At 39.8% G+C, this 24768-nt stretch overlaps 1 protein-coding gene across 2 annotated transcripts in view; it reads left to right on the top strand.

The window, feature by feature from the left end:
* XYLB (xylulokinase) overlaps positions 1-24768 on the top strand; it is an 80634-nt gene that overhangs the window by 45315 nt on the left and 10551 nt on the right. For both annotated transcript variants that reach the window (XM_052693172.1, XM_052693173.1), the window contains exons 16-17: positions 19684-19742; positions 23769-23856. In XM_052693172.1, coding sequence (XP_052549132.1) covers positions 19684-19742; positions 23769-23856 — 147 coding nt within the window. The remainder of the gene's footprint in view (positions 1-19683; positions 19743-23768; positions 23857-24768) is intronic.

Genomic DNA, 24768 nt, shown 5'->3' with positions numbered 1-24768 from the left:
CCGTTGGGATAATTGCATTATTTTACCAAAGTCCCCTTTCTGTCAGCTGTTATCTTTGGGTTCATGTCATGTCACGAGTTGTGCTTTACTGTGCTTACTGCCAGAGCGTTGTATTTCACTGCAGACTCTTAGGGCTGAAATTGCTGTACGCAAAGTAAATTTTTTCTTATACTGGAAGGACAATCCAATAAACCATTTTGTTTCTTATTGGAAGTTGATGCAGTGTTGCTTTTTTTGGATGGAAAGAAGTGGACAGGCTGGATTTTGATGTCTCATTGATTTTAAAGCGAAGCATTGACTATGGTTCGTAATGAACAGGTGATGTGATTTAGGAGATGCTTTCATGCTCTGGAGACTTGGCATACAGTCCCAATTCATCTAGGTGAACAGCTTTATTCTATCTCAGATTCTCACCTCTAAAATACAGAGAATGATAATTCCTATCTGTTAAGGGTGCTCTGAGGATGAATTGGTTATTATCAGATTGGGCTTATAAGCTATTTTGGTTTTTTGGGGGGGAAATAAGATTTATGTCTAATATTATGGAGATTTTTCTTTTTGTGGTTAATTCTCTAACTTGCTAAGGACTCTGCATACCAGGAAGTTCAAGGCTCTAGTCCAGAGTTGCTCATGTTTTCAGGTTCCTGATGGTTTGTTTGTGCCATAGGTGAGATACTTGGATACACGAACAGAAAAGAAACCAATCTGGTGGTTCTTGGAATCACTGAGGTTGGAGAAGACCTCCTGGATCATCTAGTCCAACTATCCCCCAGCCACCAATATCTTACCACTAAGCCTCTTACTAAGCCTCTTACCACTAAAACAGGGATGGTGAAGCACCACCTCCCAGGACAGCCCCTTCCAGAGGCCGACCACTCTTTTAGAGAAGAAATTTTTCCTAATGTCCAACCTTGAGGGCAGGAATTGTTTCTGCTACAGTGTGGTAGAAGAGAAGATGTGGAGTAGTGTTTCCATTGTTTCTTATGGAAAATAATGAAAGGACATAGCAGCAGGTAAGCCTGGTGGGCATGTCTATGATATGTCAGATGCACGTAGTGCGCAGGAAGCCAGGGCACATATGGTAAATCATGATGCATTGTATACTCCTTCCAGCCAGTCAACTTTCCAGCTTTTCAGCAGAAATCTGAATATATGTGAACCTTAATTAAGGGGGTGATATTATTTTTTTTGTCTTCACAAACTCATTGCACTTATACTGACCTTAGCAACTCACCCTAATCCTTTCCTCTATTGTATTCAGCTATTGCTACGAGAAGTTTTGCTTTCCTGTCCCCGAAATATGGGGAATGAGGAAGTGAGTGCATTCAAATACCCATATTTTTATTTCACACGAAATTATGTGCTTTCAGAATTTGTTTTGAAACTATCTCATAATTAAAATTGCACTTCAGGAAGCTTTGGGGAAGAATCATGAAAGATGCATCTCCTTCTGGAGACAGCAACTGAAATCCCTTTTCTGACTGATAACAGGACTGTGTCTTGAACCTAGATTTGACATAAATCAAGCCAGTGCCTTTGCTTTTGGGGTTAGAGTCAGTCTGTCTTCTGCTTGGGGCTATTCTACTTCTTATGAAATATTCAGTGGTCCAGAGAGACTATATGACTTTGTACAACTTGATGGGGAAGGAGAATATGTAGAATAAAGCAGACCCTGGTTCAGGATCTTTTTCAGCTCGACGCTAGGTGATTTACATCCTAGGTGAGTCCATAGGCAGTGGGGTGATAATTTTTACATATTCTTTTCCTTCTCTTTCTCCTGTTATTCCTTTTCTGTTCTGGCCCTGAAAAAATGCTTTGATTAGCTGTCATGATCCAACAACAACAAAAACAACAGCAACCTTACAGAAAAATTCTTGACCAGATCTTTCAGAACTACTTCATGAGTTATGAATTATAGAACAAGGGTGTCAATATGTTCTAGGTAATAATGCATAGCTTCCCATTTTATTTAATCAGTCTTTGCTATAGCCAGTGTCTCTAGTTAGATCCTTGGCTTGTTTGCAGCTGTTGTATTCCTACTTTCCATTTGCTGATATAAAAAGATTGTCTAATGCTCTTTCCCACAGCTAGAGCTTTGTTTTTCCTTTTTCTTGTGATTCTCCATAATTTGGATGCCTTTACAATGTGTCTTAATGGATTTTTAATTTTGCAGAACTTGAATCAGTTTGCTGTTGAAAAATTAACCAGTCCATGCCCTTGAAAAGTCATTGCATCCATTATTACCTCCACATGTGATAAGTTTAAGAAAATGATTAGCAAAGGTGTCACTCATTTCTTCATGCTGTATATCAGATCGGACTTGCTGTGAAGTAGTGAACCATATTAAAGCTGTGAAATCAGCCCTGCTCTACAGGGACTACAACCAGCTGCACCAATTTTACTACTTTTTCCCTTGCAGATTCAGGAATGATTGGAATGGAGTTTGACAGTTTATTTACAGATTTGCTGTGACTGACAGGATGCCAGAGGGGAAATGTTTGTACTCCCTGAAGGTGGTTTTTTGGTAACTAAGCCTAAATATCTGACAGGACTTCTGTTACCAAACAGAGTGTGATCAACAGTTGTACTACTGCAAAATTCAGAGCATCTTTTGATTTAAAATACAGCTAAAATTACAGAACTAAAGCAAGCATTTGCTATGATGGAAAGTGCACAACATGAACAAGATGTGGGGCACTGGGGAATGTGAGCATTCCAGTCTGATTCTGATCTTTCATCCCTGTAAGAAATTAGCACTGGGGGAAGGAAGATGAGAACAACTCGCATACCTTCTTTCCTCTTGGTCACTGCTCTTCAGACTTAACGTTTGTGAGTTCCATAAATTTTTCAGTATAGCATTGGTCCTCTTATGTGGAAAATTCAAGTCTCCTAGACAACAGACCTGTTTTTCTTACCTTATGGGCTGCCAAGGGCTCACAGACCGTGTGCTGAAAACTTATGTCCATGTGTGTGATGTTAAGGTTCCTTGCAGTTTAACCTTGAAATTAATAAAACCAAATTCATCTTGCTCTCTTCTTACAAGTCATCCCTTGGCTTAAAACTAGGGCAAATAGGGTTTTTCTTTTTCATGATTGTGTTGTGCAGTTTTTTATTATCAGTGTGTATCTACAGTGATCTGACTGAAGTATCTTTATGCTGTATAAAAATCAGTGTAATATGGTTATATTTAGGAAAGGAGATATATTTTGGAAGGAGATACGTGAACTGTATGCTGTATAATATACAGTGTATGTGTGGTAATATTATACTCTGTATTCCCAGAACCAGTATTAAGCATTTGATCAGGAAAGTATTTTTGTTCATTAATAGCTCTTTGTTCATTTAAGAGGCACAGAAGCTTTTGTACATTGAAAAGGTTAATTATACTCTGAGTAAAGGTACTTGAATAAATTGTGTGTTTTATGGGTAGCAGAGGTTGAAGGTGGGCAGATTTGTCTAGCAGACAGAAAAAATATATTTTTATTAGATTGTTGGGTGTTAAGAAGTGCTGCCAACTGGCCTAATGTAATCGGAGTGTTCATGAGCAGCAGATACTGATATATTGCAGAGGACAGAAAGTATGCACCCGAGTGCCTGTGCCCTTACTTGCATTTAAGCCAGTCCAACTCGCTGTATCTTCTATCACAGAGTTTGGTGGGGTTCATTTGTTGGTTTCTTTTTTCTTTATTCATTGTTGTTCCATCTGGATCAGCAATCTACTGTAAACTGGATTTCTTCTTATATGTTTTGGTTGTAATGGGATTGCACATGGAGAAAAAGACATAGAGCACAACTTGTGAGAAATAGATGAGAAAAGACAAAAAGAGCTTTTTGTGAATTATGATCTTGTAGCGTACAGCTCTAATACTGACAGGCCAGCTATGAATTACACAAGTACCTGAATACCCTGTATTGCACCACAGCTCTAAGTAGGATTTCCCTGGATCTCTGATCATTAGATCATCCAGCTGTGTCCTCCTTTCCACTGATGGAGTTCTTCTGTTGCTGACAGGTGAATTTTTCTTTGTATTTTTTTAATTGTCAGGAATAAAAGCCGTACTTCTGGAAACAGGTTGGCAGCCAGCTCAGCCCTTCCCTTTCCCGAGTAAATTCTGTGATGTGGCTGTATGGACAGTCTGCTGATATGTGGGTACTTTTAAAAATCATATTTCCAGTAGATTTAGTGTTCAGACTGTTTGTTTATACATGTATAAGGGAGAAGAAAAGTTGCCCAATCTAATGCAAGATGTCAGTGATGGTGGTGGTATAAGGCAGAAATACAGTGCAACAGCCCTGAATCCTGCTTTCCCACTAGATCTACTGTAATACTTTTTAACAGACAGAAAAGTAGATAAAATGTACTTTTGTTAGACTTCAAATAATCCTCAGTGTGGATCATAAAATTCTTAGCTTTCAAGTTCTGACTGTTGCAGTAAGAAAAATTCAGGCGTCCACTGAGCTGCCTTGTCCCCGACAGATGACACTGTTCCTGCCTTGATTAGTACCTCCTGCTGCAGTTACCATGGCTGGAGTCTCTTTGCAGGCTGTAACTCTATGGGTACTATTAAAAGATACCCTCATGCTTCTTAAGACACAAGAGAAGTGTGCAAAATTATCAAAGAGCAATGACCAGGGTGCCTGCTATCATAGTTGAAGACCTTCAGTAGTGCTGCTCAGAAAGTTTTATTATGTTGCACCACGATGTGGGTGAATGCTGGTGTTAGGCCCAAAGAGGCTGACACAAAGTGGATGTGAGGAGTGAGGTGATGGGTGGTGCATTCCAGCAGTGGTGAAAGTGGTCACTGTTGATCAGTGAGTCACCTCTGCTGGTGCAGGTTGTTGTGAACGTGGCATGCGGGCTCTTGTTCATCTCTGGCAAAGATGCATGGCTAATGGTGTGTTGAAAAACTGTTTAGTAGCTGAGAATTTCCTCTGTCAAACAGTATTATTGTGCACTTTGCAGCTGTTGTAGTTTCCGTAGACATAATGGGAGGCATTACTTTTGGAGCAACCTAGACATTATTTTGTTGAAGAAAGATTAGATACGTAGTAGGATTAGAGTGCTTTGAGATCAGCATCAGAACGAGGAACTGGAATTTAAGTATTGCTGAGACTGTGATTCAGTACCCAAAGTCAAAAGTGTAATTACAATGAGAAGGTCATTTTTCTAAGTAAAGGACAGTTGTAAACTGCCTTGACCAGAAAAAATCAGTATTTGTTGCATTGCTTCATTGAATTATTCATCAAGATCAGACACTTTCTTGTTCAATTTACTTTGTCATTTTCTTCTAGCTTATTCTCAGCAGTTGGGATGAAAATATAACGCAGTGACACCTGCTTACGAGAGGCATTCAATCCACTAGATGTCTTGATTGGAAAGGTTTTTGTTTTGGTCCAAACTAAAATCTGATGCTCTTTATTTTAATGAGATATTCACGTTTTATGGGGAAATAACTAGAATTTGTGTTACAGTATCTTTCAGTTAACCTGTTATTATTTTAATAAGATATTTCAGGCCCGTAATTTAAAATAAACAAGAGTCATTCATGGGTCAGATTCCCCGCCTTTTCATTCTTTTTCATTTAAACAAGTGTTTTCCCTGCAGTCAAATTTGATTGTCCACAAAGATGTAAACTTCCTTTTTCAGGAATTTCTTTGTGTACATAGGTGAAAATAACACTGGTAGGGTGCTCTGGGCACGGTTAGGTTGTTGTCCCAGTCGGAGTACTGAAAGGAATAGATAATAATTGCTTTGTTACTTTACTACCTTTTCTTTGTTCATAGAAGTATGAGGGCTGCTCCAAAAGTAACATTTCCTATTTTATGATGTTGGCCCACGATGTCAGAGGTGGATGTTGATGGGATGGCAGTAGAGCCTGAACCTTCCCAACAGCATTCCATTACATTTTGTTGCCATGTGGCATATGGCAGCAGAGGGGCAGTCTGAAGAAGGTGTGGAATTGAATTATTCCAGGCAGGCAGGAAAAAAATGGCTCCCATTGACACTCACTGATGCTTGCTGAACCTTTATAGAGATCAAACAGTGGATGTGAGCACAGTGAGACAGTGGGTGGTGTGGTGTGTTTCAGCAGCAGAGACAGTGATGTTAAAGATGAGCCACGTTCTGGATGGCCTTCTACAGCTGTCACTCTATGAAGCGAAGAGCAGCTCAATCCAGGACTGTGGAGCACATTGTCAATCTTGGCTGGATTGTCCCACTGCACCCATTGTATTGTCTGTATTTGGCATCTTCCATCAATTCGGGCCAATGAAAGACTTTGTGGGCAACGTTGTCCTTGCAATGATGCTGTGATAGCAGGTGTGAGACAGTGATACCCCCACTGGTGCTGAAGTTCACAAGCGTGGCATGCAGTTTCTTGTTCATTATTGGTGAAAATGAATAGCTAATGTTTGTGCCTTTATTGAAAAACAGTGTTTTGTAGCTGCAGATTTGCTTCATCTTAATAGTGCTCTTGTTCTCTTGGCTCTGTTGTAGTTTCCCTGAATATAAATAGGAGGCATTACTTTTGGAGCAACATGTATAGAGGTACTGAAATACATAGGGAGATTCAAGTGGGTGTCCAAGTGTTTCTCTCACCACAACCACTCTTTTTCCTTTTTTGTTGCTTTTGCCCTTAATTTACTTTGTTTGAATATTTTAGTGTTTAATACTGTGATGCCTGAGTCAATTTTCTGATGAATAATTAAACAGGTACATGCCCTTGGAAAGTCATTGCACCCTTTATTGCCACTTAACCTGTTAAAGGTGAGGAACTGGGGAAAAGATCTTGTCCATTTTTTTTTTTCTTGACTGCTGTTTGTGTAAGGGTTGAATTGAATAGGACTTAGGATATGCCGTATTCAGCTGTATGTAATGAGCTATCTCAGGTAACCCAGACTGGGGAAGTGTTTCCTTGGCCTTTTCTCACTCAGTGGAAGAGCTGAGCAGCTTCTTTTTGCATAGTTAAATTGCATACTTAGATGGCAGCGGAGCATTTCTGGCACAAGAAAACATGAAGAATTGGTCATGAATTCTCTGTGCACAGCCAGGAGTTTTGCAGCTCTTCAATAGAGGTAGCTGGGACTTCTCTAGAGGAGGAGAGTCAGCAGCAGTTGGGGGGTGTAATGCAGTCAGAGTGTTCTGGGCATGGCTGGGTTAACAGGAAAGTTTCTGTAAGCACTGGAGAATTTCAGGTTCTCATTAAATTCTTGAGGTTGGTATGCTTGAGTGTGGCTGCACTAGAGATGCAGCTCTAGGAGGATTATTATAGGGATTTGCTGATGTTGTGCTGGGTAGCCGAGCCGTGATTTCCATTCTAGGAGCAGTGCATGCTCACAACAGTTGGGAATGTATGCTTTGTTAAATTGCATTTTGTTGTACTTTTTTGTGAGAATACTTTTAATTGTAAACATATTTCAGTGTCTTTGGTCACTCCAAATGATGTTAAAATGTCAGCTTGCCTTCATTGCTCATTTACTCTTTACTCTCTTGCAATTAGGATGTTGTTAGAAACACACGTTGATTTCTAGGTAGATGCTTTTCCTAGGACAGGACATATTTCTGCTTAAATGTTACAAAATAAACCAACACAGTTTGTGTTAATGTCAGCCCATGGGTTGTTGGCAGCATTGCTACCAGCTCTGCAGCAGGGAGGTGAGATCTCTCTTCTGGCTAAGGCAGAGAATTCCTTTATAAAGCGAAACTTCTGCCCAGGCAAGCTTGAGGAGAAAGGGTAGGCTGGAGCATGTGCTTAGGGTGTTTGAGTTGATTAATGAATGCATAAATAAGTGGAAAAGGTTATGACAGGGTAGCTTTATCTGTATCTGGTGCAATTGATAGGGATATTTTGGTAGGGACTCTACCCACTGATGCGGTTATTGTGGCATTTGGAAGAGCCTGCCATAGGATTGCCCAGCTGTGATTAAAATTCCCCTGTGCTTGTGTGGTTCATATGTTCAGCCAAGCACTGGAAGAAGCACATCCAGTTTTGGGGCTCCTCAGTGGGAGGAAGCGTGATGAGTAGGGGGGTGGTTTGTAACAGAGCAGCTGGTGGAATTGGAGAGGTTAACATCTCAGGGGAGGTAACAGGAGTAAAACACAGCTGAATAACGATCACTGGTTAAAAGAAGCAAGTGTCATGGAGATAAATAACTTTTATAGATTGTGAAAGAGATTATTGGCATCCTTCAAATCAGTGTTAATGATGCAGATCTTGAAATGTGTGGTGGCTGAGATTGCAGTGTATGTTTTGATAGGAATTCTGTGATCGCTCGTCAAAAGCTTCAGACCTGTTGCTTTTTAAAGGATGTTTTCTTTGCTGTCTGAATCAAATATGCCAGCTCTGCAGTCTGTGTTAGATTAATTGAGATGCAGTGAGAGTGTAGAATCTGAACTGAGTGTGAGGCTGGCAAACTTTGTTCATCCTTTTATATAAGCAGACTTCTCAAAGTAACCGTGTAGAATTAGTGGTAAAATCAGTGTGAATCTCCATCCATCCTTAGTAAGAAAGGTTTGGGGTTAGATGGAGTCTGAAGGAACAATTTGAAGTATACCATGTCATATCTGATTGGCTTGAGTGAATGAATAGTTGGTCTTCAGGAATGCCTTATTAGAGTATTATTGTAGTTACTTTTCAGTGTCTGGTGATGGATTTTATTTCACTGGAATAAAATTCTGGAAGTGGCATGCCCAAAATACCCCAAGGTAGGTTTTGCTGTTTCCCTTTTCCTCATAAAATGTTATTTAATTTTATGTGATTGAATTTGGTGACATTTAGTGCATCTTAAAGGAAAGAATTTATAACTCTAGCTAAGCAAAGTGTATTTCAGGCTTGTTCTTGGTGAGCTTTCCTTGCTATTCTGCCAAATCCACGTGCACCTTTGCCTGTTAGGAACCTGTGCCACATCATGCCTGAGCTCCTTAAGGTAAAATAACATCTTCAGACTCTCATAAGGAAACGAAGAAAGCTGTGAATCCTGTGGGAGCAGTTGAACCACAGAGTGAGAGGGGTTGAAGGGACTCCTTCCGTCCCCATAGCAGTACCTCGTCTATTCCTTTGGTTCCCACTGTAGTGCCACTGGTTCCTATAGAAGTCCCACTGATGGCTTTAATTTACATTGAACCCAGGGAGCAGTGCAGGAACATGATGCTCAGCACAAGGACCCATCAGGTCTTTGTAGCCACCCTCAGCTTCCAGGGAGTGGATAAGAAAGGCACTAAGAATACCCAGCAATTTGCCATCAGAAAATTTCCCTCCTGTCCAGCAGTATGAAGTTTGGAGGGTGTTTGAGAATGAAACGTAGCACAAAGGAGTTGTATTGTTCAGTACCCAACAGTGTACCCTCCCTGGATCTAATATTTCATTTAAAAACAATTTGCCTGAATAAAATAAAATATGCATGATGGGTGAACACAGATGAGCTCTGTTAATGTATTCTAATTAACTTGCTAAAAATATTTTAAAATCTTAATAAGCTTAAAGAGAATTTCTGATGATCAGTTGCAATGTTAATGAGCATGGTACAAAAACATAAAGTGAAGTGGAGAGCTGACTGGCATTTGCAGCACGGTCTGTATAGCTGACATTATTCTTAGGCAAAAGAGCTCTTTGCATTAAATTTATCTTTTGTCTCGGTTGCTGATTTCTTGAGATCTTTTTCTAGGAAGCATAATGCAAAAAACATTAAAAAAATAATTACCTGTTTGATTTGGGGTGGAGCGGGGATTTTATTACTTAATCATGCCTTAGAAAAACATGCTAAGGACATTTATAATAAAGTATCCGCGTTCTTTGTGTGTGGGAGAACGACTCTTTTCCCTTTATATCTGCCATAAATCTCAGATTGTAGTTCTTGTTCTCTCCAGGCTATTAGGTTTCTGCAGCCTGTATTTCATTCCTTAGCACCTATTGTTGCTTGGCAACAGCGCCCGATTTACATGAGCCCAGCCCTGAATGAACAGCTACCTGGAACCTTTCTGCTCAGAAGCACCGAGCAACGTAGCAGTTCTCGCATTCGGCATGACTTTTATTAGGAAATATTAATTGCCTCTCTCAATTCATCTTTATAGAGCCTTTATTTTCTTAGTTAAAGGAGAAAAAACTCCATTCTCTCTTTAGTCGCGGTCTGCCAGAGGTCACAAAATTCATCTGTAGATAATCCACTCGGAAAGCGGGAGGTTTGTTAATAACGGAGGAGTTCAGCAGTGCTCAGAGCCTCAGCTGCTACAAGAGGCTCCGGTGCTGCATGCAGTTGGTGCAGGGGGGAGGAGGCTCAGGGCAGTGGAGGGACCCACCAGAGTCACACATGGAGGATCAGTGGTAAACTTCTTTCTGTTTTTTAGGGAGAAGAAAGAGCAAGTGTTTCCAGCGCACTCTGTTTGCTTCCCTTCTTGGTGTACGTAACTTTTCTGAGCAAACAAAATAAAACAGGTTTTCTGGTCTTCTTAGAACACCAGGCCTGGTCAAGTATCAGATATGGAGGGTGGTGGCCCTTCATGTGGCAGGGGGGGTTGAAGCTTGATGATCCTTGAGGTCCCTTCCAACCCAAGCTGTTCTATGGTTCTATGACAGCAGGTGCACTCTTCCTATCAGCTGGTTTTATTCTTTGAAAGTACTTTAAAACCTGTAGCTTATATACATGTATATTGAGAAAAGAAGAAAAGTTCTTCACCAGCACTAAATGCAGAAGTCTTATAGGACAACATTCACAAGGACTAAAAATTTAATACCTCTTTTGAAAAATCTTGTGAATAAAACACTAAAATGATTTGATAATGCTTGGACCTTGACACTTTCCTGTTGTCTGTAGTCCTTTACTAATGTTTCTTGATAACATGGAAAGACACAAAGCAGATTTGAGATCTGGTTTGCAAATCTGTATCTGAAGATGTTTTTTCCCAAAGTTTGCGGTGCTTTGGGTTTCTGTAGAGACAAAACACTTGGTAGGGTGTTCTTTCCTCTCTTTCCTCAAGCAGCATTCAAGGTCAGATCATTGCACCCATACTTTTTAATTATGTTCTGTGGCTTTAGGTAACGCTGAACTTGCAGCTGATTATTGTTATATTTTCTCCTGTGGACATGTCTTTCTACTGATGCACAGACTGTGCAGATTAACTAATGCAGAATCGAATGCATTTGTGATCTAAGTAATGAAGGGGCCTTTGTTCTATTCTTGGTTGTTCTCCTGATTTTGTGCGACCTTGGGCAGCTCATTTATCTCCTTTGCTTTTCCCATTTTAACCTTCGATGGGTGGTGTCATCTGTTGATTTGCCAGTGTAATTTTTTATTACTTTTAGAAGATTTGCAAGGCTGAATATTGCTGTATGTGAGTCAATAGTTCTTAAAAATGAAACAGTGATGTTTTTGTGTTTCTGAGTAACTCAGCAGCAAGTGCCATAAACTGCTTCATGGTCTGTAATGCCACGTGGTGATTACCCACATCAGAGTTGGGTAGGCATAGGGTGTGTATATTTTGCTCAGGTTCAAGCATGGATTTCCCAAGTGTCAAAATGTTTTGAGGAAATGCTGAGCTGTGCTGCAGTGCCAGCAAGAGAGCACACTGAACAAAATAAGTGTTTTTAGTTAGTGGAAAATGCCTAAGATGGTGATTCCTTTATTTATTAACCAATTTCTGGGATTATCCTGCATATTTCTGACTTTGGCTAACTGTCTCTGCTCCAATTCAGGGAACTGAGAAAAGCAAACTTCTAAATTTGCATTTCCAGTTTTCCTGTGGGCACTGATGAATGGTTTAGTGATGAGCTCTCCCAATACCAGGGCTTCCTCAAATGGGGAACATGGGACACCTGACCTCCTCAGAACTCTGCATAGTGTGTGTTCCAGAGCTGCACACCTTTGAAGTCTACATATTCTCCTAATAAACCTGGACGACTTAAGACAAAAAGTTCTCTGTGATGAATTAACAGTTGTTCACAGAATGGCTAAGGTTGGAACTCTGTGGTCCTTAAAGGTCCCTTCCAACCCATTCTGTGGCTGGAAAGGACCTCTGAGGTTCATCTGCTCCAAACTCTACTCCACCAGGCCAACCCAGAGCAGAGTGCCCAGTCCCACGTCCAGGTGGTTTTTGGTGATCTCCAAGGAAGACGCTCTACAACCTCTCTGCACAACCAGTTTTATATACAGACACCTTCCTGCTAAGTGTTGGGACAGACAGACTGACTACATGCAGCATCGTATAATTCTAGGGTAAATGTTTTTAATCCTCTTACTGACTCTTCTCCTTTTTGATAGTTCTTTTAGCGGTGAAGACACTTCTGTAAGTTACTGGTAGTGTACCAGTGGCTCTAAGCATCGGCGATTTGTGGTCTTGGGAATAAACCTTTTAATGAGTAGCAGAGCTTAATAACTTATCAAAAAGAAAGATAAGATGCAGTTTAATTGTAGTCTGTAATTGCCAAGACACAAAGAGGAAACCCAATTCTATGGTAATCTTTTAATTGGAAGCCTGAAGTCACAAAGATCAACCAAAAAGAAGTTAAAAATAAAAACCTAAATCATGGGAAAATTGCAAATATTTAACTTTGAAGGTCATTGAATATGAAAACAGTCAGTAATCACAATAAGTCTCTGTCACTTCAAGTCTTTCATATGAAAATCTCCGTCCTCTTCAGATTATTGTCTTCAACAAATAAGTGTTGGGTTGAACTGTGGGATAATTGTGTTAAAATTGTGCGGCCTCTTTCAAGCAGATGATCTGTTCCGGACTTTAACATTTTTGGAGCTCTCTGTAGGTAGGTTTTGTAACAGGTAGATGTAATGGCTGGATTTCAGCTGTCCAGTTTGTCTCTCCTCTAAGTTCTGCTTCAGAACATTTTTTGAGAATCGGTTAATTTGTCACATTGGTTCCAGCTTTCATGTTGCAGTTCCTCACCGTCCTCTGAGAAAAGAATTTCCACCTAACATCTAATCTAAATTCCCTCTTTTAGTTTGAAACCATTCTCCTTGTCCTATTGCTATGAGACCCTGTAAAAAGTTGTTTCACCCTCCTGTATGTCAGCTCCCTTTGTATACTGAAAGACTGCAGTGAGTTTCCCTGAAGCCTTCTCTTCTTCAGGCTGAACAAGCCCAGCTTTCTCCATCTTTCTTTGTAGGAAAGGTGCTCAGGCTCTCTGATTATGCTCATTCCCATCTCACTAGCTCATGGTAACTTATTTTTTCTATAAGGAATGAATTCAGAACCAAGGATTTATGCAAGTCAGAGAGATAGCAAGGATGACTTCAAGTAATACTGTCTTCAGGGGAAGACTTTTCCTCAAGTACATTTTCAGATTTAACCAAATAAATCATAAGTGTTTCTTCTTGTTAGCCTTCCCTCTTTCCTTCAAAGCATTCACAAAAAGATTTTTCCAAATTATTCAGTCTGTATCCATGAAGACTTCAGATCTAAATGCTTTTTTTTCTTCCCGTTCCTGTAAACTCTGTTGCTGAGTTGTGGATGTTTTTTTATACGTTACTGTTGGAATTTAGCCCAGGCTTCATCAAAACAGTCTGTCAGATAGAGATCCATGGCTCAAAAAAAAAAAAAAAAAGAAAGGAAAGAAAAATCACAGCAAATTGATAAGCGATTGCAGCTCTGCAGTATTTCTACAAGAAATGCAAATATTCCAGAGGTCTTGTTGTGAGCTTGTCAATGTATATGCTACTGTTATGACTATTGATCAGCTTGTTCCCAAATAAGTCTTTAACATTCATGAGCCAAAGTTTTCATTGCTGCATAATGCTGCTGAAGTCAATGACGTTGAATTGTCAGTAGAGTTGTGTCTTAACTTTTTGGTTTGTCTCCTGTTGTATGTCTTAGACTGTGTGTGTTTTGTGAGTAATCTGCAGTAACATGGTACAGCAAAATGCTAAAAGAGAATTTATGTACACATTTTTCTGTTTATTTTCTTGAAAAACCATTGAAAAGATAAAGACTTTGAGTCGGTGCTATTTGCACTTTCATACCTGGTGTGAGCCAGGTTAGAAGGAGTTTCAGAGTCGGCGATTTGGTCTCTTTAAGCTCCGGTTGTGAAATGCAAAGGTTGTCTTTACTGAAGTGCTTAGAAAAGATAAATGTGGTATCCTCATGAAGAATGAGCTGTGCTATCAGAAGTCAACACTGTCACTTGAGAACATAAGGTGACCTAGACTAGCAGTTGCATTTGGGTCTTGGCTATGGGCACCATTTCTACTCAGTTTTATTTCGGTGTGTGCACATCTACTCATTTCAGTGGTATTATTCTTGCCTCGCAGAAGAGTGAGCAAGAAGAATCATGCCTGTTCTCCCCTACATCATTGTAGGACTTTATCTATGTAAGTAGCATAAATGTTGAGAATATTAGCCATATTTGTCATTGTTGCAAAGGAAATCTTGGCTTTTTTCCCCTGTTGAGTTAGAGCAGGTTTGATAAGAGCTGTAGCCTTACAGGCAGATGATCAATTTTATCCTTAGAAGTTGTTTTTCTTCCCCAGACAGTGCATTTAAAAAACTAAAAATAAATTCCGTGTCTGGAAAATTTATGACAGAAGTTTGAGCAATTGAAACCCCTAATGAAATTAAAGGCCGTTATGAAATATGAAAACTTTTTTGCTTGTATGTAAGGAAGTATCAGCCTATATGGCAAATATGGCTTGCTTCTCTCTGTAATAAATTAACTGACACTTTGAAGTGAAAGTAAGGTCTTTTAAAAAATGGGTTTTGAATAGCTCTTATGAATTACTGTCTTCTTTTTAGTACTGTAAAGATGGCTGGATTTGTTTTATTTTTTGGCTTCCAGCTTGCAGTTTATTCACTCAGGCAGTTGCATTGGCCTGTAAATTAAAACAAACAAACAAAAAAACAATTTAAAAAAAAAACAACAAAAGAGTTAGGGTTTACATTGCTCTTACCTCAATCAGGTAGATAATGTCTATTGTGCTGCAGCTGTTTGTGGCAGTCTTTTTTTCTCCTGGAAAGTGTCAGAAGTAGTGTAGTGCAATGAGGCGCAGAAGCAAGTGCCTTTCACCCCATCCTCAAAGTCACAGAAGGGGCACTCGGTAGCTTGCAAATTTTCCTTTTTCAAAGATACTGATAGGAAAAGCCTTCTACTGTAGCAGGTGCTTACTTTCACTGTATTAGCAAAAGAATAATTAGCATGGGTTTTTGAAGAGTTAATATGTAAGGAGGAAAATTTTGGAACATTTGTTTTATAAATGAGGCAAAATAATGATGTATTCTTGCTTTGTTTTTTTTTTTCTTGAATGAAAAGCTAGAAAATAATTTTTTTTTTTTTTAAATTATAGTGTTTGGAGTTAATCAGAGAAATAACGGAGGGGCTGACACTTTTCTTGTTGCTTACAAATTGTAAATTGCAGTTATTTGCAATCATACTTATAGCTGGCGTGGGTTCATGTGCGTAATCAGATGCTTTTTGAATGCATGTTCCATTGTTCTGTTTTATTTATGGATTCATTTGTGATGAGAAAGACATTATAAAGTTGTTTGGATGAAGCCTTGGAAATGTGTTTTAGGAGTTTTGAATGTCAGAAAGTGCCTGGAGTTTGGGGTACAAATCAGGGCTGTGCACAGCAATGGAAATTTAGATGGAACAGTTGAAGAGTTTCCATCCTCAGGTTCTTCTTCCTGACTTTATGCACGCGCTAGCAAAAGTCAGGACTGATGCAGGTACTTTCCTACTGCCCAGTTGAAATACAGCCAAACCCAAAAGCCTTAAGGCCAGCAGTTTTCCCATTGATGTTAACATCTGGACCTGTTTGCAGTCTGATCTGCTCCCATTCCTGTTAGAACAGGGGAGTGAATTTTTGCCTCCAGCCTCCTTGGTGCTGCTACTCGTCAGCACTAACCTTCCGATTGAAGTGAGTTTGCTTATGTGATTATTTTTTCTGAATAGATACAGTTATGTGCCAAGGCCGCTACAGGGAATAGTGAGAGGAGAGACTGCCTGTCTTACTTGCTGATTCCCATTTCACTTGCTAAGTCCATCTTGGCTCTTTGAGTTTTTGCTTTCTAAAATTTTTGTTCCAGTCCATCCATTACTTTGTATCTTACTCTACTTGAACTGCTTGCTTTTCTGGAAAGGCATCGGTTGTATGTTTGTTAATATACAGCCACGTAGGACTGCAGTCTTTCTTTCACTGAAATATCTATAATACAAATAACTAATTTCTCTGTCTTCCCAGTGACAGATTTTTTCCCCCTTATGCTTTTCGGTGAAAGCAATATCATGACTGAAAACAAGAGCCAAGAGATGAACTTGAACATCATCCAGTTCTTCCTGTTGGATCTCTAAAGGAGATAGTGGGGCTTGTTGTGGGAACAGTAACAAAAACTGGCTGTGGGCTGGCTTCTCAGTCTTGTTTGGGGAAGTACCTTGTACTCCCATCTATGCCCCATCCCTTCAGTTGCTCAACGCCAGGTTGGATGGGACCATGGACAACCTGATCTAGTGCCTGATTTCACCCAGCCTGGGGCAGGGGATTGGATCTTTGAGGTCTCTTCCTACCAAACTGTTCTGTGATTCTACTATCTTGCTATGTAAGTGAACTTCTTTACTGTTCTTCTCCCTGCTGCTCTCCCCCAGCCATAGCAATTACTGTTTTAACTGAATTTAATTAAATCAGCCACAGTATTCCACAGCAGATAATACAGCTGCGGAAGTGGTGCATATTGCAGGACAATGCCATGCCACGAGCAGCTGTAAATGCTTTCTACACAGGGTTAAAATCCTGTATTGGCTCTCTAAAAAATCATCAAATTTCAAACAGGAAGGAAATAAACGGGTTGGTTAGGTACTAAGCAAGGAGCTTTTAATTAAAAGATGTTTAAACTGATTCTCTCAACTGTCAGAGAATTGAATTCCTGAATTATGTTTGCTACAGTTGGTGTTGTTTGTTTTTTTTTTAGTAACACTGTATTTAAGTTCTTTCTGTGCACTGCTGTAGGGGATATAGATGGTAGCTCCTGACAGATTCACCCACAGCTGGCTGAGAACACTGCTAGTGATGGATGAATGATGTCTTTGTTAATGCCCCCGTATCCATAAATGATGGGCTTTATTTATTTATGAGATGTATCCAATTACACATCTTAGAGCAAATGTCCACCGTTCAGTAAAGCACACAATATTGGCATTAAAAAGGCAATCCCTGAAATCAGTGATCAATGCACTTCCCGCACTCTCAGGAGGAGAGTTTGAAATAAGAGAGAAACATAAAATTCTGCTAATTCAGATCGGTTCTTTTGGGACCTGGCTCCTTGTTTGTAGTAAGCGGTTGAAACTCAATCAAGAAAGCTGTTGTCCCTGCTCCGGCCATGTGTGGAGCTGCTGCTGGGAGTGCTGAGCACTGAGGTCACTCTTCCTCACGTCTGGATGGACCACTCCCACCAGTACAGTGGGTCAGGTTCTCTTGTCAGATAGCAATGGCTAAGGTTCATGAAGCTGGTACCCACTGGGATGTGTTTCAGTGAAGCAAACAATCCTAGTTAAGGAAAATTAATGATTTTACCCTTCGTGTATAGGACATGCCTTCTTTTCTTTTCCTTGCATCTGTATGTGTTTGTATTGGTTGTTGGTTCAATTTAGAACTTGAGGTATCCAATCAAGAGTTGAAACTTCACAGCACAATCTGCATCAGTTTCTTTTGTCAACTAGGTTCACTGTACTCTGAAATAATTCTCTAGTGTTTAGCTACAGAAGAATTAGTCAGGATTAAGATAGGGGTGTTAAACACCTTTAGATTTAACTCCCCCTCTTGTTAGGTACCTTCTTCACCTAAAGGCAGGGTAAATACAGACTCATAGATGCACTGTGATGTTACCCCTGCTTTTCTTATGGTAACTCATTTATATTGAAATGTTCCAAGTTACAGTGATGGCACAGATATATAATAAAAGCAAAACCTGAGTCTCCCAACCTACTGATGAGCAGAAGACTCCTGTCCAGCCCTTGATTCCAGCCTGCCTTTGGTCCTTCTGCCTTGTGCACCGTTCTCTCCTGATGGTGACAGCCCAGCAGCTTATTAAGCCCCTCTCCAGAGTCAGGGAGTAGTAAGCATGGCTTGTTCCTTGCTTTCAATTCCTGTGAAGTGTAGCAAACATACTTGTTTCTAATTCCGTCCTGCTGGCTGTTTTTGAAATGTGTTTTCATTCTGGATATGATACTTCTGCAAGAATTTATATTCGCAGCAAGGCTTAGCAAGACAGAATTGCAACTACTAGGCAAATCGTTTAGAGTTCAGCTTGGTTTCTAGGAACAGAGGCTTGCTAGTTATTTTTCACTGGTTTCTGTGCTATTACATTGTTGTGATAATCTTGGCAGGGATCTGTCATTCTGCGTCGGTATAATTGAAACTTGTTTTCCCTGAGGAATCACTCTGCTGTTTGTTTTATTTGTTTACTGACATTGACAGAGATCCTAATGGCTTTTAAAACCCAATTTGTGCATCGCTGAATATCCTCCAAAGAGGAAAATAAAATTAAATTTATCAGCAAGATAGGGTCCTCTGTGCAGTGCTGTAGCTGGGTCTTAGACTCCACCTGAGAACCTCACTTTGGGTCAAGAAATGTCATGAGGAGCCTTTTGTGAGTTGCATCTTCTCTGTTTCTGATTCTATCTTCAGGGATTTTGCCATTAAGGACAAATGACAACAAGTTGTTTAGGGCCTCGGTATAAATTGACTGAGTTTACTTTGCGTGATGTAAGATATTTTTTTAGCTTTTGTTAAAAATGAGGTTAAAGGAACAAAATAATAGGACAGTAAAATTCCCTTTTCAGGAGGATGTACAGAATGGTGTTAGTGTGATAGATCATATTACTGTGCTGCTATTATTATGATAGATTAGGGTAATTAAGTGTGTAGATTTATTTTTAAAATATAAGATATTGAAGTATTTATGCATTCATTTAATTTTAAATCTTTAAAGAATTTCAGTGAGATACTTGAACTGCTGAAGCTTGTGATACCTTGCTGAGTTGTGGCTGTGGATAGATGTATGGCCTGTTGGATGTCATGCTCCAGAGGAGCGTGTACACAGATAAATAATGAAGCACTGGACAGAAAGTCAGGAACACAATGAGGAAGGGTAGCTTTCTTGTAAAGACTAAAGAATGTGTAGGGTGATTTTTTTTTCCCACTGCCCCCAGATCTATGATTTTTAATTGGACAGAGATTTATGTAATTTTTTATTTTGCTGAATTGATTTAGACCATCTCTAATTACCTTCTGACACGCTTCCTTGTCATTCAAGCATGTAGGGATGCTCAGGTTTCAGTGAACTCTGATTGTGAACGTCGTGAGGAGATAAGTTTGGAAAATATTGCTGGTTTTAAAGGTTACCTGTCAGCTTTTATATATACAGCTGTGAGCCAAACCAATCTGACCTCAAACCAGAGCTGTTGTATAATAACACTCTGCCTTTTTATTGAATATCTCTTTTGCAAATCTCCCAGACTTGATAGCGCTATAATAATAATAGATGTGCAAAACCTATACTGCCTCTTTTAAGGAAATGTTCTAATGAGTCTTGGTGGACAGTACTCACTTTTTACACGTGGTAAATTAGAGAAACAGGGAGAGAGCTCAGACCATCTGACTTGCCCTCCTCATTCTCATTGCTTGGTTCAGTAGTGCAGATCTGGACAATATGCGCTTTCAGTCTGATCTGTGTGTTCTTTTGCATTGCAGTGCCCAAAACAAGAATTTTGGCTACAGGTGGAGCTTCCCATAATAAAAAAATACTGCAGGTAAGCAGAAAATTAAAGTAGCTGATTATATCTACATTTTTATTTCGGTATACAGAATCCAAATCAATGTAACTGTGTGGGAAGGTGTGGATATGGGATTGTGAAACTGCTTCAGGTCATTAGGATTTTTCCTCAGGTTTATTGTGGAGACCAACGCTAACTTTGTATCGAACTTTAAATTTATTTTATATATGTGTATATATATATATATTTACACTTCACTAGTTTTATGGATGTGTATCTGAAACACTGGCGATTTCCAGCTCTTGTTGCTTATGTCAAATCAATTAGCAAAGAAACCAAGAAGAGACTTGGTAAGATACCTGAGATGTTTATAGTTTTTGTCATTAAAGTCAGCACTGGACTTCAGACTGAAACTGGAGAGGGATTACCCTAGTTCTGGACACTCAAACAATTAAATCCACCGAAGAAGAACCATTCTAAACCCTGTCCCTGGTGTTTTTGAACATGTATTTCTGATTGGCATTGTGTCACGTATCAGTAGAGCTCCTTTTCTTCTGTGTAGTCTCTCCTCTCTCTTCCCATCTTCCTCATCTGCTGCTGTTGCTGCACAGCTAACACTGGTTAAGATCCTTTGTCCCAAGAATATCCTGGGTTTACTCCACTGAGTGCATCAACAAGCTTCTCTTTGGCTAGAGGCTCCGTGAGCTTGGGGATGGGCATCTACACCACAAAGCTCACCAGTTAGTCAGCACAGGGTGAATTGTGTTCTCTGGATGCCAGTCCATTTCCATTAGTAATAGAAACTCTTGGGGCCAGCCTCAGCTACACCCCATATTCTTTGGTGAGCACAGTTGTACAAAGTGAATGTGATCTGTTCTACAAAACATGAGTTGGAATAAATGGAGATTGAAAAGCAAAGACCTTGCTTTCTCCTGTCATCTAAAATGTGTGTTTGTAGAGCCATGGGATGTAGAGCTCGTTGGGACACAAAGGACAGATTTGGAATGTTTTGCTTGTAGATGTCACTTCATCTGCTTTGGTTATTTTGCTCAAGAAGCAGATGTTGGAAAATTAGCTGGTATGTTAATGGCTTAAAATATTGGTCCCCACAGAAATAGTTCTACTATTTCTTAATGTACTAAGAGTATGTTAAGAAAGGGATTGAATTAATAGATATTTTCTTTTAAAGCAGTATTTAGATACTAGGAGGGTCTCCTTGCTGTGGAATGAAGGCTGAGAACAGAATGTTTTTGTAACCTGTAATTTAAAATAGCTGAAAATTTGTGGTCATGAGAGTGATTCCTGAGGTGCTTGCTCTTCAAATGTAGTAATAGGGCTGCTTTTGAAACTCATTAGAAGTGTCTTAAAATAATATGATCAATACAGTTTCGTCCACTTAATTCAATCACTGGTTAATTGGATCCTCCTTTTTAATTTAATCAAAACCTCAGAAACCATATCAGTTGCATGAAGAATAACGGCTTCCACCCTTATCATGGTCAATTTTGGATAATTTGTTCCAGGGTTACAAAAGAGTATCATTTAATTAATCAACATTCAGTAACTCCTGTATTTTACATAGCAAAAAAGGCAACTTGGGAAAATGTGCTTAAAAAAAAATCTACAGCTATAGCAGAGCAGTTTTCTCCACTGTTCTGGGAAGCTTTTTATAACATATGTGGGCCTGATTAATGACCACATGAAACATAGTGAAATATTTGTAACAGTAAAATCTGTAACAGTTTCTTTGAAAATTACCTGTGAGAGAGATTGTGGTTTCAGGTAATGTACTGAGTGTATGAACTTTTAATAATTTTAATTTCATGATCATGTCACACAAAAGGTAGTTACTATTTGTATGATTACAGTGCTTATTAGCATTACTGAATAGAGCTGCATTGTGTAAGACTCTAGAGAGGTGCAACACAAAAGACCTCTGTTGTTCAAGGGAATTTAAAATTCAAGCATAAGGCAAGGAATACCTATCTGAGATGAAGAGACGAACAAACAGATGGGGAATGTGGTGAAACCATACAGGACAGGATGGATATTTGAACCTAGCACTCTGTGACCTAATTTCCAGAGGGCTTTTTAATGGATACGGTGGTTAATTTTCCATTTGTCCCCTAACAGTGAAGCTCACTGTTTGCTCAGTTCTTGCTTACTAACAAAAGTTAGGCAATACTGACACTGCAGTTAACAGAAGAGAGCATAAAAAGTGTGTAAGACGAGGCTTTTATTGGAATCTAATTAGTAACTAAATGGCTTTTGTTTCAAATAACCCAAATTCGTGATTATCTAAGGTTTTTATTTGCAGATATCTCTCAAACTTTCAGAGAAAGAGACAAAATCCTTTAAAAATGTTGCGTATCTTTTTTATTGTAGCATGTGAATTGAATTCCTTAGTCATCTTCTATGGAGCCATGGGGCCCATGATGAACCCTGGGCCCCATCTTGAGGGATATCCCACCACATGTGACAACAGGAGAGCAGGGGGATCAGGCCTAGCCAGTATTTTGGGGTGTAGGAGCAGAGTCCTCATAAACAGCAGCTGATGGAGCTGGGATTGTTTAGCCTGGAGAACAGGAGGCTGAGGGGTGACCTTACTGCACTCTACAACTGACTGAAGGGAGGTTATGGTGGGGTGGGAGCTGGCCTTCTCCCATGTAACTGGCAATAGGACTATAGGGAATGGCTTCAATTTGTGCCAGGGGAGATTCAGGTTGGATGTTAGGAAATACTTCTCTGAGAGAGTGGTCAGGTACTGGACTGGGCTGTAGAGGGAGGTGGTAGAGTCATGAACCCTGTAGATGTTCAAGAAACATTCTGTCATTGTATTGGGAGGCATGGTTTAGTGGGAACTATTGGTGATAGGTAGATGATTGGGCTGGTGATCTTAGAGATCTTTTCCAACCTCAGTGATTCTGTGATTCTATTCTATGACCAGAGGGGTTGTGAATCCCTGGATGGGGTTTTGCTGGTCACAAGTCTGATTGATTTGTGTTTATGGACACTGTAACCTTATTTTAAATTCTTATATACTGATGTAAATCAGGTGATACACTTTGGAAAAAGTAATACAATATATTGCAATTTAAATCTGAATTTCTGCTTGATTCTTGTGTGACCTGAGGGACACCTACAATCCTTGGGGAGATTAAACCAAAATATCTGTTTAATTTGGAAGGAATAAGTTGAGAATATTTTCAGTAAAGCGTTCTTGAATATTCTGTGTCCCTGTCCAAATTTGTCTTCATTTTCCCTCCACAGTATCTATTTTCTTAAAACTACATTGTTAGTAAGAGTGCATACACTCAGTAAATGCGAGATGCTGGTGTAGATTTCAGTGCAGTGGGTGGAATGGTGCATGGTGGAATAACTTAGTATCTGTCAGATACCAAAACAGATTCTTTTCCTGTGTTATTTTCTTTGTACTGCCAAACCAAGCTGAGAGCACACAGCCTTGCTTTGTCTTCATAGCTAAGGATTACTCAAATGCAGGAAAACTCCTGGTATTTGTAAAGCCTGTGAGATCAGGTCATGCTTCATTCTTCTGCTAACCCTAATATAATGGGAGTGCTGGAAGCAAAGACAACTGGTTTAGCAAACTGTAGCTTTTATGCTATCAAAGTTGAGAACTGGGGAGCCATGGCTGGTTCCTCTCTCCTTCCTTTCTGCATGAGTCAGCCATACAAGTGATGGAGGAAAAAAGGCATCAGTTGCACGTTTCCAAATGGATATCCCTGATGCAGGCCTTTAGCATGGGCAGATTGTGTGGGCTCATGAGGGAGATGATGCTTGAAATTAGAATCTCTAGAAAAGAGATCTGAGGAGAAGTGGGACTTAATCTCCTGGCTGTAGTTGCATCTCTAGGTCAGATTTACCAATACTCCATTGTGTCACAAGTTCAGGAGACTCAGTGTTGCCTCTGGTACTTTTTTCCATGGATACCCAAATGCTTTGCTGGAGTGTATATTATGTCTGTTTTCCTGTGCAGTAATAGGGATTGCTTATCCTTTGTATTTCATGAACGTGTGTAACTGATGCTCTGATACTTCCCAGGTCCTGTCTGATGTGTTCAATGCTCCAGTGTACACTATTGATACCGCCAACTCTGCTTGTTTAGGAAGTGCTTACAGAGCGATTCATGGTAAGACTGTGAGGAGATACTTCTGAGTGGTCTAGATGTTTAATTTCAGTTGGTTGATACTTGGGATTAATGCTATTGAAAATGAGAGGGGAATAAAACTGGATGAATCTGGCTGGAAAGTTGCTGAGGTCAAAGCAAGGGGGAAGTTGTTTTAATACTCTTGGATCAAGCTGCTTCTCAACCAGGGGATAAGGCCTGGAAGCTGCTGAGATTGGCAGGTTAGAGTCTAGGAGCTTTACATGTTGAGTTGCCATCTGAGTGGCTGAAGTGGTCTAACAAACTAAAGATCCATCCTAGCAAAGCGGTTCCAAGACAACAGACAACAAGTCCAGGAATACTGCTGGCCCAGTAAATGTTTCTAAACCTTATATATCTTCCAGCTTTTAAATGTCAAGACATACAGTATACAAGCATGCTGGGCTTCACACTCGAGCTGTGTGCACTGTCTTGTAAAAGCATAAATTCTGGGATGCTTTTAGGTTACCCAGTCATTCTGGGATGCTTTTAGGTTACCCAGTCATTCCGTTCAGTGTACCGTATCACTCAGCGTGACGCAACAGTCCAAGACCCAGATTTAAAGTGTTAATGAACTTGGATTTATTAATGCGTGCAGTGCTATGTTTAGGTTAGGCCCTCAGCCATTTAAGAGTTCAATCTCAGACAGGACATTCTAATAAAGTATTTTTTTAAAGTAAGTTTCTAATACATTATTGCTAAACAAGTTAAGGAGTGGGGATCAAATTCTGAAGTCATTGTTTAGGCCAACTGTTTTTCTGATTAGAAGCTTTAGGATTTGGCCTTTCCTCATAGAATCACTAAGATTGGAAAAGACCACTGAAATCATCTAGTCCAACCATCAGCCCATCACCACCACCGTGCCCAATAAACCAGAAATGGATAGCTCCTGTAAAG

The sequence above is a fragment of the Tympanuchus pallidicinctus genome, unplaced genomic scaffold (genome assembly GCF_026119805.1).
Source record: "Tympanuchus pallidicinctus isolate F22 unplaced genomic scaffold, pur_lepc_1.0 scaffold3, whole genome shotgun sequence".
Classification (NCBI taxonomy): domain Eukaryota; kingdom Metazoa; phylum Chordata; class Aves; order Galliformes; family Phasianidae; genus Tympanuchus; species Tympanuchus pallidicinctus.
The sequence above is the reverse complement of the archived record's forward strand: the minus strand, read 5'-3'. Positions and strand labels throughout refer to the sequence as shown.